Below are 17,568 nucleotides of genomic sequence, written 5' to 3'. Positions count from 1 at the left end.
CTGCGAGGGTTCTGGAACCAACCCGTGTTGGATACCAAGGGACAGTTGTGAATAGTGGAGTTTAAATTTAGGCCATCTCAACCTCTAAGCCATAATGCTATTACTGTTAGGATGATTACTTCCATTGTCCTCATCTGTAAAATGAAACAGAGGCACAGGGAGATTGCGTAACTTGCCTAAGGTCACCAAGCTGATAAAAGGCAGAGTCAGGATTTGAACATAGATCTTTCTGATTCCAAAGCCCGAGTGTCAAGTCCAAGATTGCGTACTCTTTCGCCTCCCACTGTTACCTTACACACCGCACCCTGTCTGTGCATCGTGCCTCACTCAGGCCCTTCCTGAACACTGATTCTTTTCTTGCTGTTCCTGTGGTCAGAAACAGTCAGTGTCTATTTCTTAGGCCTGAAGTCTTCTGTTTATTTATTTGGACATTAAAGGCCCTCTGAGATCTGCCCCCCGAAAGCCCACGCTGTGCTCGGTCAGCTCAATTCCCGTGCCATCCCACCAGCGTGCCAGACTTCTGTCTCCAGGCGTCTTTCATAGGGTTGCCTTCATCTCTTCAGCCAGTTTTTCTTGAAAACCTGTTTTGTGCTGGCAGGGTTGGATGGAAGGCCTGAAATCCTGAAGGCTTGAATCTACCTTCTCTGCTCAAGGCCACCCTCTCAGGGGAGCTCCACCTTTCTCTCCCTGTCTCTTGCTGTACCTCCCATCTGAGAACCCCCAAATCTAGGCTGCAGTGTGGAGCCTCGTTATGGAGTCTTTTTATCTCAAGTCATAAGTGAGCTCTGTGAGGGCAAAGACCATGTATGAAAAATCTCGAGCAGAAAATAGGTGCTTAATAAATATAGGCATTGAATGAGTTCATTTGTGGTAATTGTGCTTGCCCCCTTAAATCAAATTGTCTGCTCTATGTCCATTCTGAGTCCAGAAAAACCAATTTTTAAACTGTTGACTTATAGGAATTTTTTAGAAGTGTGTGTTATCATGCTTATTTGAAGGGCTAATAAAACTGATCTTTTCAACCCCTTGCTGTTCTCCCAGTAAATGTCCCCTCGACGGTCATGGAAGCCATGTGCAGACAGGACCCCCTGCAGCCCTTCAACAAGAGCAGCAAACTCTCCCCTGCCGTCCAGCAGCGCTCCGTCGTCTTCCCACAGACTCCGTGTGGCAGGAACTTCTCCCTCCTGGATAAGTCTGGGCCCATGGAATCAGGATTTAATCAAATCAACGTGAAAAACCAGCGAGTCCTTGCAAGCCCAACCTCCACCAGCCAGCTCCACTCGGAGTTCAGTGACTGGCATCTTTGGAAGTGCGGGCAGTGCTTTAAGACTTTCACACAGAGGATCCTGTTACAGATGCACGTGTGCACACAGAACCCCGACAGGTAACCCCACCTCTCGTTGCTCACCGGCTGTGTTTGCTTCTGAGACTCACTGCTTACCTTCCTGTCGCCTCCTCCAGTCACACCTCGGGGAGAACTCTGTGATCAGAGCTCTGCATTCTGGAAGGTCAGAGAGTAATGTTGGGCCCCTCTTTGGCTTTATTGTGTAGAAGGGCTGCATGAACAGTGGCTGCAGAAAGGAATCTGCTGTCGTTTTCCAAACAGCTCTGCCCAGGTCTAACGGGAGGCAAAATAGAAGGCACATTGATAAATATCATAGATGGAAAAATGAGGTCAGGATAATTAGAATCCTCTCTGTCTTCCAAAGATAATATAGCTGGCTGCTCTGCTGCTGTCCAGTCGTCTCAGGGTTCACCTCCAGTGTGCCGTGGGTATGAACTTAATTAAGTACTAAGAGGTAATGAATTGGAATTTTTTGCTTAGTACTATTTTTCTTCAGAGCATGCAAACCCATAAATCCTGCAAAGCTGTCAAAAGGAAATACCTACTCTGCTAGTGATGTGGAGGAAAACAGATGCCACTTATTCAATAAACTAATATCCACACAGAAGAAAAATGTTGACTAGATACCTCAGAGTCAAAGTTGCTTTGAAAGTTTGTCAATAAAGAATTTTATGGCCATGAACTGAGGATGGAATTTAGCTGAACAAGTGAATTAAAATTTCAGGTACTCTGACGAGTGGCACAGTAGATATAATGGAACTATTATTTATGAGTCAAAACTGGTTTATTCGACAGTCTTGATAGCTGGGAGTGCAAAAGACAAAAATCAAATTAATTCAATAAGAAAGGACAGTGTTTTATCTCCCCTTCACATCCTATGAAAATTTGATTAAACCCCAAATATCTAAGAATATTTTGAATATAAAAGCAGAAAGTACATTTTGGAAGAAGAATAGGAGACTCGAAAGCAGGACTCCGGAATTATTTTCTTAATTTGGCCACTGATTAACCTTAACCCACTCAGCTCTCCTTGCCTTATGCTATACACCCAACTCTCCCCTCCCAGCTCTGCAGGATACGACAGTGTACTCGAACCCAAGCAGGCAGGGAGGATAGAAGTGTGGTGGAGAGGGGGTGAATCTTTTCAGAAAAAATAATGATCCATTTTAGGGTACATGCGCACATTTACATGTGTATATATTTTTATTTGTGCCATTCTAGAAACCACTTGCTTGGCATCAAGCATTGCTGTGACTGATTGATGTTGAAGCATTTGTATTACAGATGTTAAGGCGGTTGTGTCTTTATAATCTTTTACCTTCAATAGGAGAGCCCCCTGGTGAAAATATCCACAGACTTCTGCATATCTTAGTACTACGGGCTTTAGAGGGGACACAGAAGTTTTGAAAATGTTTTCCTTATTCCAACAGGGTTTTTCTTTTTAAGTCTGCCTTCCTTGCAAGTATACAGATAGCCTCAAGATATATCTATTCAGAGTTTGCAAAGCATTTTATTTTTTTAAATATAAAAATGCATTAAAATCTTGTTATTATAAACTTGCTTTTTGAATTGAATGAGTTTAGGTGTATGGATCTGTTATTTGCACAGGTTCATTGTGGTCATAGTAACTGAACACACAAGGTAAGATGAAATGATAGTTGAAAGTTTCTGGATACAGGAACTGAAAGCTTAGCTTTGGGTATGATACAGTTTCATGCTGAATGTCATATAAAACAGTGAAAATATGTCTTGGTAAATAGAAAGTTAGCAAAACAGACTGTTTTGTCTGACCCCCAGTTACACTTTGAAAACCGTATGTGGATTATGGTTTAAGTCCCTATGAAGTCTGTTCTGTCAAATAATAATGTCAGAATTTGTAAAGCATCTATGTAATCTGTCAGAAAAGTACCCTACAAAATTAGAAAACTTACAGGTACAAAATAGACTTCCACGAGAGACTATTAGGTCATCGCTGATTCCAAGCTAATCTAGAGTTACTGGCAAAAATCCAAGTGGCTTGAGACTCCCATCCAGTGCGAGACCCTGGTGGGCTTATTTGGTGCAGATGCCCAGGTGTCGTTTGGCCAGGTTCCCAGATGAGGTGAAGTAATGTGCTTGATATTCGGGTAGATCACCAGGGTGGAATCAAATTATTAAAGCAGTGGGTTCCTACTTCTCTCTTCCCTGTGCTTTGGTGGTGAAGACTTGAGAGGTGATATGATTCACCGTCATTCATGAATAAGTTAAAACGAAGAATTAGGAGTTCAAAGAATTAGTCCCTTTATAGGCGAAGTAAGAAAGTACAATGTTTCTTACTAGTAATGGGGAGATGCTTGAATTACTCCATTACATCTGAGTTGATTATTGGAGATAAGGGAAATAGAGATGCCCAGTCTCTTTGACCCACTAGTTTCATTGAGATACATAATTTCATTGAGTTACATAATTTGCTTTTAGCATATAGGTTCTGTATGGTGTTCTAGAACCTAGCATGCTCTCCTGGTACCGGCAAGTTTTGAAGTAGAAGATACTTTCCCTAATTCTTAACCACACAGGTGAATTGCTAAAGAGGAGAAATATGCAGAACTAAAATGGAACATCAATTTGTGCACGGTTGTGAAATTTGGAGTCTTTCCTCTTATTATCCATGTGGAGACTTACAACTGCTGAATACACGTATTTTCTTTAGCGATTGACTCCATAAATTAGGTGGCTTTTAGTCTTTGGCAGTTTGTGCCCATTCAGCCATATACAGTGAAAAAGCTTAGAACCTGCCAGTCAGAAACCATTTCCCTTTTATTTGAAAAACTCAAACATTTTATTTTGATAGGAAAATCTTGCTAGAACTAGAGGCAAGAAAGGGAGACACAGAAGACAAAGTCAGAAAGTAAACAGGTTAGAGTTTCAAACACGTCCAAATTTGAAACAGGCCCCCAAATCTTAGGTCCAAAAGATTTTTCACTCAGCACACTGAATATTTGGCCATGAAACCCAAGACATTTGAACCTTCATGAAAGAGACTGTGTGTATCTTTATTTGTGAGCTTTTTCTTGTGAGGGACCATCAGTAAGTCTATGCCTTGATACAAAGGAAGGAGATCCGAGGATACTCAGGGTTGTCAGCATTACCATTTTTCACTACCGTGTTATTTACATTGAACGCAGAAAAAAATTCCGTTTGACCTTTCAAAGTAGGAATTAGCATTAAAGATAAAAATACACCCGTATGAGGGCCCAGGAGCCACAGAATTGTTATTTCTTGATTTTATTCTGTTAATATTAAACATACAAAACCAAAAGTCTCTTCTTTTTTCTCAAGCTACTGACTTTTTCTTTCCTGAGTGAATTCAAAGGGAAGAAGCTGTCGGAATCTAGATCACCCTAGATCTAGACTAAGGACTAGGGACTTAGGGACCTCATAAATATTTGAGTTTTGGCATAAGCTTATTACCTGGGCCAGGGCAGCTTGACTGACTTGTGCCTGAAACAGGAATTAGAAATCCCTTTTCTCTTCTGTTTTTCTGCTACAGAAACTCTCAACAGTCCCATTTGGGGGCGGGGGCAGTCCAGAAAGGGGTAAGCAATGCCTTCAATCCTAGTGGATTATTTTCTGATGAATATGTTCTCTTTTATTTTCTGCAGAATATCTTTTTAGTGCTTATCTTTATTTTGCATCCTTTTCCTTTCCTTTCTGATTGTGCTACCTGGGGAAAGTTTGCCTTTAGCCTCCTGGGCATACCGTCAGCCGTTCACATTTATGTTTTGAGTATCCTTGTTTATAATTGGGTGTGGTGGTACCAGAGGGGAAGATAACTCTAGAAGGAGCTGTTTGGTGGGAGGAGCCTGGAGATAATCCATCACCATAGTAGTTTCTTTGGAATGTGTCAGTGTTCTCGAGTTCCGTTGTTTCCCCCTCCCCCAAGTGTGAAGGTTACCTTCTTTCCATGTTCTCCCAGTGTTTCAGCTGCATACTTGAACCACTTTCCTGAAATCTTTTTCTCCTTACATAGAGCTTAGTTCTTTTCTCACTCCACACAGCTAGCAGTGGACCTAAGTAGCGCCCTGTATGAAGTCTCAGGAGATGTGCACTTGGGCTTGACTGATGGGGAGCAAGGAGACATTCCTTGCTTGTTGTTCAGTTGTGGGCCCAACTGAACAACTTTTGTCCTGGAGGCTTTCATGCCATGAAAGAAAAATCAAAGAAGGATTAATAATATTTTTAACCGAACCACACTTAATTTTGTTCAGTGTTTCTTCCTTTTCCTATGTGTACAACAAACCAATTACAGACTCAAAGTAAATGAATTGCACATTTTACTGGAGTCATCTTTAGCAGAGGAGCCACCAGTTACAGAGAATGCCAGGGGACATACAAAATTGTCTTGCTGCTTTCTTTTTGCTTAAAAATCTACCGGCATTGATATACACTAACTAAATCGACCCAGGCTTTGTCTGTTTTTTAGATATTTCATTGTTGAGGACAGAGCACATTCTAGTTTTTCGTGAAGCTTGATATTTCTGTGTTGGAACAAGCCACACGAGGCTATTTAAATTTAAATTAATCAAAGTTAAGTAAAATAATACTTCAGTTTCTCAGTCACCCTAGCCGCATTTCCAGTGCTCAGTAGCTGCGTGTGGCTAGTGGTTCCCATATTGGATAGTGTAGATATAGAACACTTCCGTCATTGACAGAACTGCTAGATGTCTCAAGTAGTGTTAAAAAAAAAAAAAAAACCCGCCAAAAGCTTTTACTGGTTATGAAATGTTATCTCTTTGTGAAGAATGCTCATTGCATTTGTTTTGAGAATAATAAAATGCTGTATGTGTATGATGACTTGGAAAGAATCAAAGTGCTTTAGAAGGGAGAGTCCCATTTAGCTGCTGAATGACATGAGATCCTACAAAGAGTGAAGCTGAACACAGCACTTGACTATGCCAGTCCTCCTGGCCTGCTTCTGGTATGACACATCAAAGGGAGCAGAACTTGAGATTTGAAATTGATTGTATCCAAAAGTTTAATAAATTAAGGCTTACTTTTTAATTTTTTTTGGCTGATGATGATATTTTCTTTTCTTTTTTTCACTTTTTTTTTTTTTTTTTTTTTTTTTGCGGTACGCAGGCTTCTCACTGCTGTGGCCTCTCCCGTTGCGGAGCACAAGCTCCGGACGCGCAGGCTCAGCGGCCATGGCTCACGGGCCCAGCCACTCCGCGGCATGTGGGATCTTCCTAGACCGGGGCACGAACCCGCGTCCCCTGCATCGGCAGGCGGACTCGCAACCACTGCGCCACCAGGGAAGCCCTTTTTTTCACTTTTTTATCCCTTTAGTATCTGTAGAACTTTTCAAACCCCACCCTTTATTCTATGAGTCTTTTTTTTTTAATATCCAGTTTTTAAAGGTTACACTCCATTTACTGTTATTACAAAACATTGGCTCTATTCCCCATGTTGTACCATGCATCCTGGAGCCTGTCTCACACCCAGTAGTTTGTACCTGCCACTCCCGCACCACAGTATTGCCCCTTTGACCAGACCTTGAAAAGTTAATGGGAATGTTAGTCATCACAATAAAAAGCTGAGTAATGGCAACTGATTCTGTGCCCCCAAAGCCCTTTAGCTGTAACCTGAGAGGTGAGGAGTCAGGGTGTGCTACTAAAAACATCCATACGGAGTCTTAAATCCTGTGGTCAGTTGTCCCAAAAGAAGTTGTGATGTCTGAGATTCTATGGTGATGATGATGTTTTCTAAGTAAGCCTTGCTCTTGCGCTTGAAGATTTCATTCTGTCTTGAATGTATTCCTATGCCCTTAGATGAACTCTAGGATACAATTAATGTTAAAGTTACTTTTTGATCATTTCCTTTTATTCATTTTTAGGAAATATTGAAAACCTAGGAAAAGAAGTATCTTGTCTGTATTTTCTGAGGCCTAACTTTCCATATATTTCTAGGCTGAGAGAGAGAATCTGTTAACACAGTGGCAAATAGAGTACACATTTTAGTTCTAAATTCTACATGAAATCAGTTTCTGCCACGGTGAATATGACCATATGCTCTAAAATCTTACTCTTTAAGGTACCAGAATTAAAGGGATATCACTTTGTTTTTTGAGATCAACTAAAGTTGGGTTCTGTATTTTGGTACTAGATTTTCTTCTTGCTCTGAATTCTCAACTGTTTACCAAGTAAGTTTAAATGGTCTGTATTCTAGTTAGCATGACTAGACACACAAAACCGTGGAAAGCTCTCCCTGCAGGTCACTGGCTGGTACACACGATGGAGGATGGAGGTCACATTGTCCATGCTGTCTACTGTGAGGCCATGTCTTAGACAGATCCTTAGGTGGCACGTGCTTGTTGATTATCTGAAAGCAGGAGCAGAACATGATGGGGTGCGAGAGGGCATCTAGTTCAGTCCATCCTGCTTACCAGAGAGATGAGGAGGTGGAGAGTCAGGGACGTTGGGCGACTTGTCAAGTCCCACAGCTGATTGGGGTCGGAGGCTGAATCAGGACTCACCTTTCACATCTCACCCGTTCGAGGCTGTTCCATTCAGTCAGCTGAATTCTGCAGAGTTTTAAAAGCTGTGCCGTAGGTCACGGAATACCTAGCAAATACCGCTCAGGCTGGTACTGGCCAAGGTGATGTTTTATAATCTGATTTGCCTTTCATTGGTGTTACCTTGATATAAGAATTCAGCACAAGCCTCTCTGTGGTCATCTCTTCTGTGTGTAAATCTTTGCCACCTTGACTATTAGCATAAAAAGGATGGAATGACTTCTGACTATAGGAAATAAATCACCCCAACTTTTGACAGCAGAGTCAGAAAAAAAAGATTAATTGGTTTTATTTAGTGGCTAATTGTTTATTGTGATAGCTATTAAAAATAGATAACCAGAGGCTAATAAATGTTAATGGTCCTTCACTATTAGAAAAATCAATTGTCAGTGGATATAGCATATATTAATATATTATTTTGTTTATAATCTTCAATACATTTAAAAAATTCACCCCTGAGAGAATGATTTCTTGAGGACCCCTTTAAGGTTAATGGTTACTACAAAGAATAAATTTGACAAAAGTATATTTTCATCTACATATGATTTTAATGGCTTCAAAGCTTTATTTCATGATTGTAGTAAAATGCATGTGCAATTTGTCAAGTTTGATAAACCCCTTACCAAGGACTCTTATATATTTCTTTGAAACTTGTTTGAGAGCAGTTAGATAGATTTCTAAATGTAAGTAATTAAAATTGTATAGTATTGAGTTATTGACCAATCCCAGACTATTAATCAAGCTAAAAAATTCTACAATCAGTGCTCAGTGCGCTGAAGCCTGGTAAAATAATCGTATTTGTGTTCAGTGAGGCAAGTAGCCACAATTAAGCACTTCACTTGACAAATGAGAGGGTACACTTTATTTTGCATGTAATTGAATTGTTGTACATGCTCGGTCACCATTGTTTCCTAGCCCTTCATTTTGGTTTCTGGTCATTGGAGCTTATGCATTTGCTAAAGGTAGAGCAATTAAGTCTGCTTTTGCCATTGGCTTTCTAAATGCAGCCAGAAATGTCTGAGCCACAAACCAAGGCTTCCTGAGCTCTGTTGATATTGCTCATGACAGATTATTAATTTTCTCAAGAAAAATTTTGATAAACAAATTAGAACCCTGTCAAGGAATGATATGAAATAGCCTCAAATAGGGAAAACTCCCCAGGTTTTATATCACTCACCAGATTCTGCTTAAGTAAGCAGAAGAACTTCTGTAGAGAAGACAGAATTTTAATTTATTTTATGAAAACCAAAAATTGATTTCCTTCTCATGAGCTGAAAAGAATGCGCTCTGATAATCTTGCTAATTATCAGGTATTTGTCACAACTTCCTTCCATTTGTTTTTGCATCCCAGTCCTCCTCCTGCAAACATAGTGACATCCTGTCATTTCTGTGCTGCTATAAGTCATTGCTTGCTACCAGATTAAACTGGGGAGCCGAAGTTCACAAAAAAAGACCCAGTGGATAAATATGAGTTTAAGTTGGGGCGGGGAGAGAGTAAGTAGAAGTCAGGATTTCTTTTACAAAGAAACAAATCTGGGTGCACGCCCGTGTTGGTCTGTGCACTATCAGACAACCCCAAGTTGGGGATGTGCTATAGACAGACCCCAGGACAGTCTAGTATCTATTAAAACACGCATGCAGCTTGCTGACTTGCCTGCATCTTTACCTGGGACTTAGAATAAGGTCCAGTCACCCTAGAGTAACCTTGGCATCAAGAGCTTATTTCCTTTGAGGACAGTTTATCCTCACTTTTCTGAACTGACAGAGATCATAACATCTGCCTTCCCTGAGAGGATTATTGTAAAGATTAAACTAGATAATTGATGTTAAAGCACTTTGAAAAGTTAAAGTGCCCCAGAATTATGAGAGACAATTACATATCTTCTCTTGTACTCTTGTGCTTCATCAATACTCTCAAAGCTCCAATATTTGCCTGGGGGTGGGGCTCAAAACAAGAAATAGGAGTTCTTGAAATGGTATGGCTAATACTGGAAAGGAATATTCTTTGGGGAATGAACGGGTCTCATCAGCTCTGTTAATTTTGTTCGTGTGGCAGCAAGTATAGTCATGAGAACCTAGCGGCCCCAGCGTTATGCTTTGTTACAGAAACTGAGAGAACGTCACCAGAACGTTTTGGCCCTTGCCTCATGATGCTAACGTCTGCTGACTGACATAGAACGTAATGACCAGGCAGTGTCTTCATGTGTTTCAGACCATACCAGTGCGGCCACTGCTCCCAGTCCTTTTCCCAGCCTTCAGAACTGAGGAACCACGTGGTCACTCACTCCAGTGACCGGCCTTTCAAATGTGGCTACTGTGGTCGTGCCTTTGCTGGGGCCACCACGCTCAACAACCACATCCGAACCCACACTGGAGAAAAGCCCTTCAAGTAAGTAGCGGCTCGCACTGTATCCCTTCTTTCTCTGAGCCTTTCCTGAGAGCCGGCAGACAAGGTGGCCCAGCACTGCCTGGCTCAGCCAACTGGTGGAGAAAGCTGTTTAGAAAGTCAGCGTCCAGGTTGCAAACGGCCCCACTTGTTTAGTGGTCGATACTGGGAAAATGAAGTCAGGAAATTTATACACTGATCCTGGGTTGAGCTATGCAACCTTGGACATGAGATGTTCTTCGTGGTCTGTTTTCTCACCAGTAAAATCAGGAAGTAGGAATAAGTAATTTTAAGACTCTTTCTGGTTTCTGAGGGTCTGTGCTTCTAGAATTTGAGCTAGGAGGCATGCAGAATGCCATCTCTGGCCATCAGCATGCAAGTCCCCTGACCATCAGTGAGGTGGCCACAATCGAGGACAGCTGAATGAATCGTCTCTTGGGAAATCTGAACCCTTTAGGATTCTGATGAACAATTTCCTCTTTTATATTTGTTAAGGGGGTTTGAATCTATTATAGCAGCCAGTTGGTAGCTTTTCAGCATGCCCTTTGGATCTCAGACTTATCATGTTAATGCAAAAAAAGAAAAACCAAACCAAACATAGGGCATGTCTGAGTCCTTGAGGATTCAGGGAATGTGGAAAGAGAACGGAATTCTAAGGGCTTTGGCAAGGTAAGGGCACCTGAGTGAGAGACTATGTTTCTAGATATAGCACAGTCATGAAAACGGTGGACATCTGAATCCTGCAAGATGGTCTATTCATTCACTCGCTCACTCATTCATTCATTCATGTATATATGTGTTCATTCATTCAGCAAATATTTATTGAACACCTTCTTTTGTACTAGGCACAAGAGATATAAAGGTGAATGAAACTCGGCCCCCTAGTCTTTGAAGACCTCATAGTTTATGGGGAAGCCCAATTAATAAGCAAGTGTTACCACCTAGGGTGAAGGGTGCAAAAGTGAAAAACAGTAAGGCATGTATATACAGTGTTTCAGGGTAGCACGCAAGTGGAGTAATCAATGCTATATGGAGAAGATATGTTTAAGATGTGTTTTGAATGATGAATAGGAGTTTTCCAGACATACAAAGGAAAGGAGGCTTTCTGGTAACCCATGTGGGACATGGAAAGGCTTAGGAGGGTGAGCCAGCTTGTGTGAGTGGTTGGTCATCTCAGAGCAGATTTTACTGTCTGTGTGATAGACTCTTTTTTGTTCAACCCTCTTATATCTCTCTTTCCTCATTTGCCATGATGACTTTCCTTGATTAAGGAGGAACATGAAAAGGGCATGGTTGAACAGCCTATTTACCTTCTGTAGGACAAGATCAAGCAAGAAAGGAAATGATTCAGGCAGTAGGAGGTGAATCCCCTTTCTTGGTCTCAGCCAAGGAGTCTTCCCAGAGTCTCATTACCCATGCTTTTCCCTCTGGACCTGCTGGCGTAGCACGCAGTTGCCATGGTGCTCGGCCTGAGGCTGGGCTCAGCTTGGGGTGGCAGAGTCCTGCTGGTCTGGGTCCTGCCTGCCTTGGTGTCTGCCAGGAGAGGGAGAGGCTCATAAAAGGCTGTCATCTTTACCCACCTCCCCATGAATTAGTTACCTTTATTCATTATTCTTAACTGTTTTCCATTGTGGTTTAATTTATGATATTAATTAATAATGAAAAGTTTTAATTTTTGTCTGTGTACACAGGTGGGGCTTACTTACTGCATAAAGGCATCTGGCTGAGGGCACTGGATGGGGTCTAAAAATCCACCCTACACTACGCCAGCCAAGCTGTGCCCTCTGGGGCTGCCATAGTCCCAAGGGGCCCTTTTTTTAAATTTACCCTTAAGGGCCTGGTAGGTTAGCACAGTCCTTGAGTTCCCTATGGCAGGTGTCTGTGTCTGCACAGTGGGCTTTGTCATTTCCCCCAGGCCCTCGGGGGTTCACAGATTCTGGTTTCACCACTGTTCTAGATGTAGAAGTTGACAATGACACATTCCCCATGCCTTTGAGCAAGAGAGCTCTTCAAAAGCAGAGATGCAGGAGGACTGACAATCCTCCTGGCCCCTTATATTAGAGAGGGTAGCCAGATGGATACAGTGCCAGGAATCAGATTGATTTTTATCTTGTTGCTGTGTAAATAGATTTTAGTAATTAATTGAAGAGGTTTCAGGGTCAGAATGGGAAATAGATTTCTATTAATGTTAAGGTGTTACTTAAGTATAACCTCGTTGACTCCAGTCAGTTTTTTTCCCTTAACATACTGTTTTCGTCCTGTTTCCAATAGAGGTGCCATTTTAACTTAATTTTAATTCATCAGATTAATATTTGAAGGGCTTTAGTACTTGTATGTTTTTCCTTTCTCGAAGTATTTTTGGGGACCATAACCTGATTTCATCTGGAAAAACAAACAAGGAAACACCAGAGTTGGTTGGATTAGATTCACTGTGCCTGTTTGAGTTCCTCCTGCTGCTTCTCATATTAAGATAACCATATGCTGTAGAGTTTGTTTTTTTTAATTTATCAAATGTTAAACATATTGCCAGGGGAGAACTGAGTGTACGCTTATTTTATAAGTGCAAGATTTAAACGTCTTCTAGGAAATGGAAAGCTAAATCCTTCAGTGTATACAACCAGATCATTCAGGATTGAACTACCCCAAGGGAATTTTGGGAATCTTCCAACCATAGCTCATGGAGATCCATCCCATGGACATTTGTAAATATTATGAGGATATCCTTTTACAAGCCTATAAAACAAACATTCAAAAAAAGTTTGTTGCAGATTAGTCAATAAAATGGATTTTGCCACAATGGTTAATTTTACTACTTCAACTAATGGGTATCGGCTGAAACAATGTTGCAAAGAAAGAGAATCTTGTAAAGATACGCAACCCATGCCCCAAATGGCTCAGTCCCCAAATTGTCCTACCCACCCAGGGCCTGGGAGGCCTTCGCAAGATTTTTAGGGGCCAGGCCACAACAGGGGAAAGCCTTTTCTAGCTTCTAAAATCTTCTGCTGAAAAATGATTTTTCAAGGCAGATCAAGATTATTGCCATACAAGAAGCCTGGAGAAGATTTGGCAGTAAGAGATGAGAGTTTCACTCCAGGCTTTGTCTCACAATCTGATTGGCTGAAATGCCACTGAAAGACTCCATTCCCCATGCTCTAGGTAGATCATGGGCTTGTCAGCAGCTAACCTAGGCTGTGGATGCAGAATTTTTAAGGTGAAGGAGATCATAGGAAAAGCACATATCAAAGGATCATATTGAAGTTTGTACTTTCCGTTTGTACTGTGAGACTGGAAGTCGTGGAGAACAAGGAACAAAATCAAGACATTTCATCTCACAGCAATTGCCAAGCACTATCGAAAAGAGGAAAGAAGGAAGGAGGGAAGGAAGGAAGTTGTCAGTCTCAAACTTACTCTTTACAGTGAGAACCCCTTCTCCTTCTCTGTTACTAAACATAATCTCTCAAGATCTCAGAGAGACCGCTCTGCCCAGGATCCATGTGAGCTGCTTGATGCCTGGCTTTTGTGCCTGGGAAGACCAGGACTTGCCATAGGAGAGTTTCTTTTCTTCCTCTTCATTAGAAGCAGGGGAAAACCCACTAAGTTTAAGTGAAGACAGTTTGGCTTAGTATAAAAAATAATCAAAGGATATTCCAAAGAGCATCTGATATTTTAGCAAGATCTAGTCAAAATCAAAGCAGACCAAAAAAACACATCAGTAGAATGCATTAAGCACATCATACGTATGAAGCAATTTGGTTTAATTCAGGAAATATTCGGTGATAGACCATAGAGGACCAGAAAGAAAGCTTCCTGTAGGTTTTCTGTGAACAGAACTTGACATCGTTTTGCACATCTGTCAGTTTCAGATGACAATTGTTAAGCTCCCTCTGTACCTATAAGCCAGTCAGCTATCACATTAAGTAAAGAATGATCGCAAATCTAAAAGGAACTCAAGTCTAATTAAGATGCCCACACTGGCAGAAAGTTGGGGAATTTCTCTTTGCTGAAATATTTGGATGGCTTTCCACTTCACTGTTCCTGCAGTGTTTCCTTAAAGGCTGTGACGTCAGCACTGAGAGGAAGACCCTGTGTGCCAGAGCAGTTTTAGTCTCCTGGATCATTACCCGCATCTTTCTTTCTTTCTTTCTTATTCTGCTAAACCGCATGAAATCCAGGCTTGGAGGTGCCCATGGCCAGTCACTTGGCTGAGATTGTAGTTCAGGGTTAATTCAGTGCCAACACAGCTGAAGTCCAACTCTGACCTTCCAGAACCTAAGCATTTGCATTGAGTCTGTCCTTCTGATGTGTTCCATTAAGCCATGAAAATGATTTGTGAAGGGATTTTTGTTCTAAAATTAAAGATGATGAACATAAAACTGAGGCTCTCCCCTTATTTAAAAATATTTTTATGTCAAGTTCTCTTTACATCCTTAATTATATAAATTACATTCTTATAATTACCAACACACGTAGGTATTATTTCTAGTAGCCCACTTTCCTCAAGAAGGGGAAATTCCTAGAAAAAGGATCTAAGTTAAGGTAATTTTCTACACATCTGCATGTGTTTTTACTCACACTTGGTGAGCAGATGGCCCTAGAGATGATTTTTCAGTAATGATCTCCGGAGAGCCCTATAGACTTAGTAAATTTCCTGACTATGACAACAAATGGTTCCATGAGTGTAAATATCTGTGAGGCAGTTAGGCAAACACAGGAGAAAAATGTTAACTCCCCTCTTACTGTCTGTGCCCAATCTGGGTGTTTAATATTACATATAGACATACACATTTGCTGTATGTGAAGCACTACACCTCCCACTTCTGAATTCTTTATATTCTGATACACAAGATCAAAGGTGCAAAAACATGACCTAGGTAACTAGTCATAACTTATAATTTTTGAAACTATTCTGCTCTCTTTGAAATTGATTGTAGAGCTTCAAAATTTTTAAAAAGGAATATAATAATTTGAAAGTTTGTCAGGCAGTGAAAGGTAGTATATTTTGACACACTAATCTAAGTAACTAATCAGTTTTCTAATAAACAATCAGCAATTCACTAGCATGTCATCAGCACTTCAGGAGCTCTGGAGAGGGGATGAGCTGCCCATGGATGTTAATGAATACACCAAAAATCATTAGCTGATCAATACTTCTGAGTTATTTTCATTGAGCTGATAGGTCTGATACATTAAAGCTGACATTATACATTTGTCAAGATCACAGTGCAGTTTTTAACAGTGGAACAGGCTGCTAAAAATATCCCCCAAAAGACAATCGAAGAAACACAACTTCCTCATGCTGACACATTCAGCTGGTGCAGGAGCCCTGAAAAATCCAAGCGTGATAGTCAAGCTCCAGCCTCCCAATGATAAAACATATGCAAGACTCCCTAGTAGGGATAGATGTGTTTTATTTTTTTTTTAGGTAATTATTTCCCTGGCAAGGCACTTTGTATAATTTACTCAAAAGGAAAAAGACAGGGCTGCCTATCGGGTAGTGGGGCATGTGGCAAGTGATTGGGCATGTGCGGATTTTCTTCTGATGGCTTTACCACAGCCCTACTAGTGCAGGGACCTGAGACCAAAGGTTGCATTATTTAAAAGAAGAACAACTGTCTGCAGCTCTCCTGAATATCTCTTCCTTTTAAGGTTTCAGGAGAGGACATTAGGGGGAGCGCTGAGGGGGCTGCTGTGCCCCAATGGGTGCTCGGCCAGTGCTCCAGGCAGCCCAGACAAGTGGAATAGTGACAGGGAAGCCACTGTCTGTGCCCAGCTTGCTGCAGCAGTGTGCGTGTGTGTGTGTGTGTTTTGAAGATTGTGTAGCTAGTCAGTGTGTGTTGCAGGGAAGATGGCTTAGGCCCAGGGTCTCTAGGTTAGCATTTTTTTTTAAGTTAAGGAGAAGAGGAGATATTCCTGAAGTGCGATGCCAGTTTTCTCCTTATCAGACACACCAACCCTTACTTACGGCCCACGTGTACATTCTTCCTGCTGTACCTTGTAGAGGTGAATTTGAAGCACACAAACATTGGTTGATTTCGGGTTTTTCTGAGTCCCCTATCCCAATGCAAACATTTTTTAACCCTGACTTTGGTAGAGCTGTGATACTCTAGCTTTTGCCCAAAAGCGATCACCCACACCCACCCATCACAGTCACTGAAAACTAATGCACTGCTTCTTCCAGTTTCCGAATTCAAAGATGATGGCTCTCTGGCTGCTGTGCTGAGGGGAGTAGAATTCCAGATTTTAAATTAGCAGCAGGTGAAATTCTATTTGTCATCAATTTCTCTTTGGGGTTACCGAGCAGAAAACTACAGACAAGCTGCTGCTTTGATGGCTCACTCCTAAAAATCTCTTTTTGTTCTTTATCTATTTGAACTGACAGTGTCAGAGCTGCAGCAGGACAGGGCTCTCTGGAGAAATCACCTTCCCTCTGCCTATTGACAGATCCCTCTGTTCTGCATCAGCCGGGCTTTGTCCCATCACAGGCATCCAGGCCGTGGAAGGAGCCACCAATTAAACCTCTTGAGCCGGTAAAATCTGAAGCCACTTTGGAGTGTCTGTTCTGATTAGGCAGGATGAGAGGAAGTCCATCAACCTGCAGGCCCTGCTCCCTGGTCTCAATTTTCTCTCTTGCCTCCACCAGGTGCGAGAGGTGTGAGAGGAGCTTCACGCAGGCCACCCAGCTGAGCCGACACCAGCGGATGCCCAATGAGTGCAAGCCAATAACCGAGAGCCCAGAATCAATCGAAGTGGATTAACTGATTGACTGGTTGGAATTAAACTTCAAGGAAAGTCATGATTAAATGTCACGGACACTTAAGCAAAACCAAAGATTTCCTCTGAGCAACTTTCAATCAGTCCCTAAAACCAAAAGCAGTAATAAAATAAGTAAGATGTTAAGAGATATTGATCCTGGCGTGGAAGTCAGACCAGGAGAGAGATTATTTATTTATGACTAGGGATGAGACTCATTTCAGTGGACAACTAACCTGGGATGGCTCACATTTCCAGTCCCACCGTGTATTTGCTTTGTTTCTAAAAAGCTTTTTTAAACTGTTATTTAATACCAAAGGGAGGAATCGGATGGGTTCTTCTGCCCACAGTTGTGACTAAGAATGCACAGGGACTTGTTTCTCGTTGCACCTTTTTTAGTAGCATGATTCAAGGGGACCCATTGTACAGCGCTCTTCCTGCTGTTTCAGTTTGGCCTGGCCTGCCTCAGGCTGCCCAGCAGGGACCACAGATTCAGGAGCCAGAGCCTTCGCTGAGTCCAGGCCATCTTCAGCCCCT

At 41.6% G+C, this 17,568-nt stretch overlaps 1 protein-coding gene across 1 annotated transcript in view; it reads left to right on the top strand.

Annotated features, from left to right (window-relative positions):
• Positions 1-17,116, top strand: part of PRDM6 (PR/SET domain 6) — a gene marked incomplete at its 5' end in the record, with an annotated part of 99,485 nt that extends 82,369 nt beyond the window's left edge. The window contains 3 exons of the mRNA XM_079702605.1: positions 1,042-1,384; positions 10,108-10,284; positions 16,922-17,116. Coding sequence (XP_079558731.1) covers positions 1,042-1,384; positions 10,108-10,284; positions 16,922-17,036 — 635 coding nt within the window. The 3' untranslated portion in view covers positions 17,037-17,116. The remainder of the gene's footprint in view (positions 1-1,041; positions 1,385-10,107; positions 10,285-16,921) is intronic.
• Between the last annotated feature and the right edge of the window lie 452 nt (positions 17,117-17,568).

Source organism: Hyperoodon ampullatus, assembly GCF_949752795.1.
Source record: "Hyperoodon ampullatus genome assembly, chromosome: 4".
In the NCBI taxonomy this organism is placed as follows: domain Eukaryota; kingdom Metazoa; phylum Chordata; class Mammalia; order Artiodactyla; family Ziphiidae; genus Hyperoodon; species Hyperoodon ampullatus.
The sequence above is the reverse complement of the archived record's forward strand: the minus strand, read 5'-3'. Positions and strand labels throughout refer to the sequence as shown.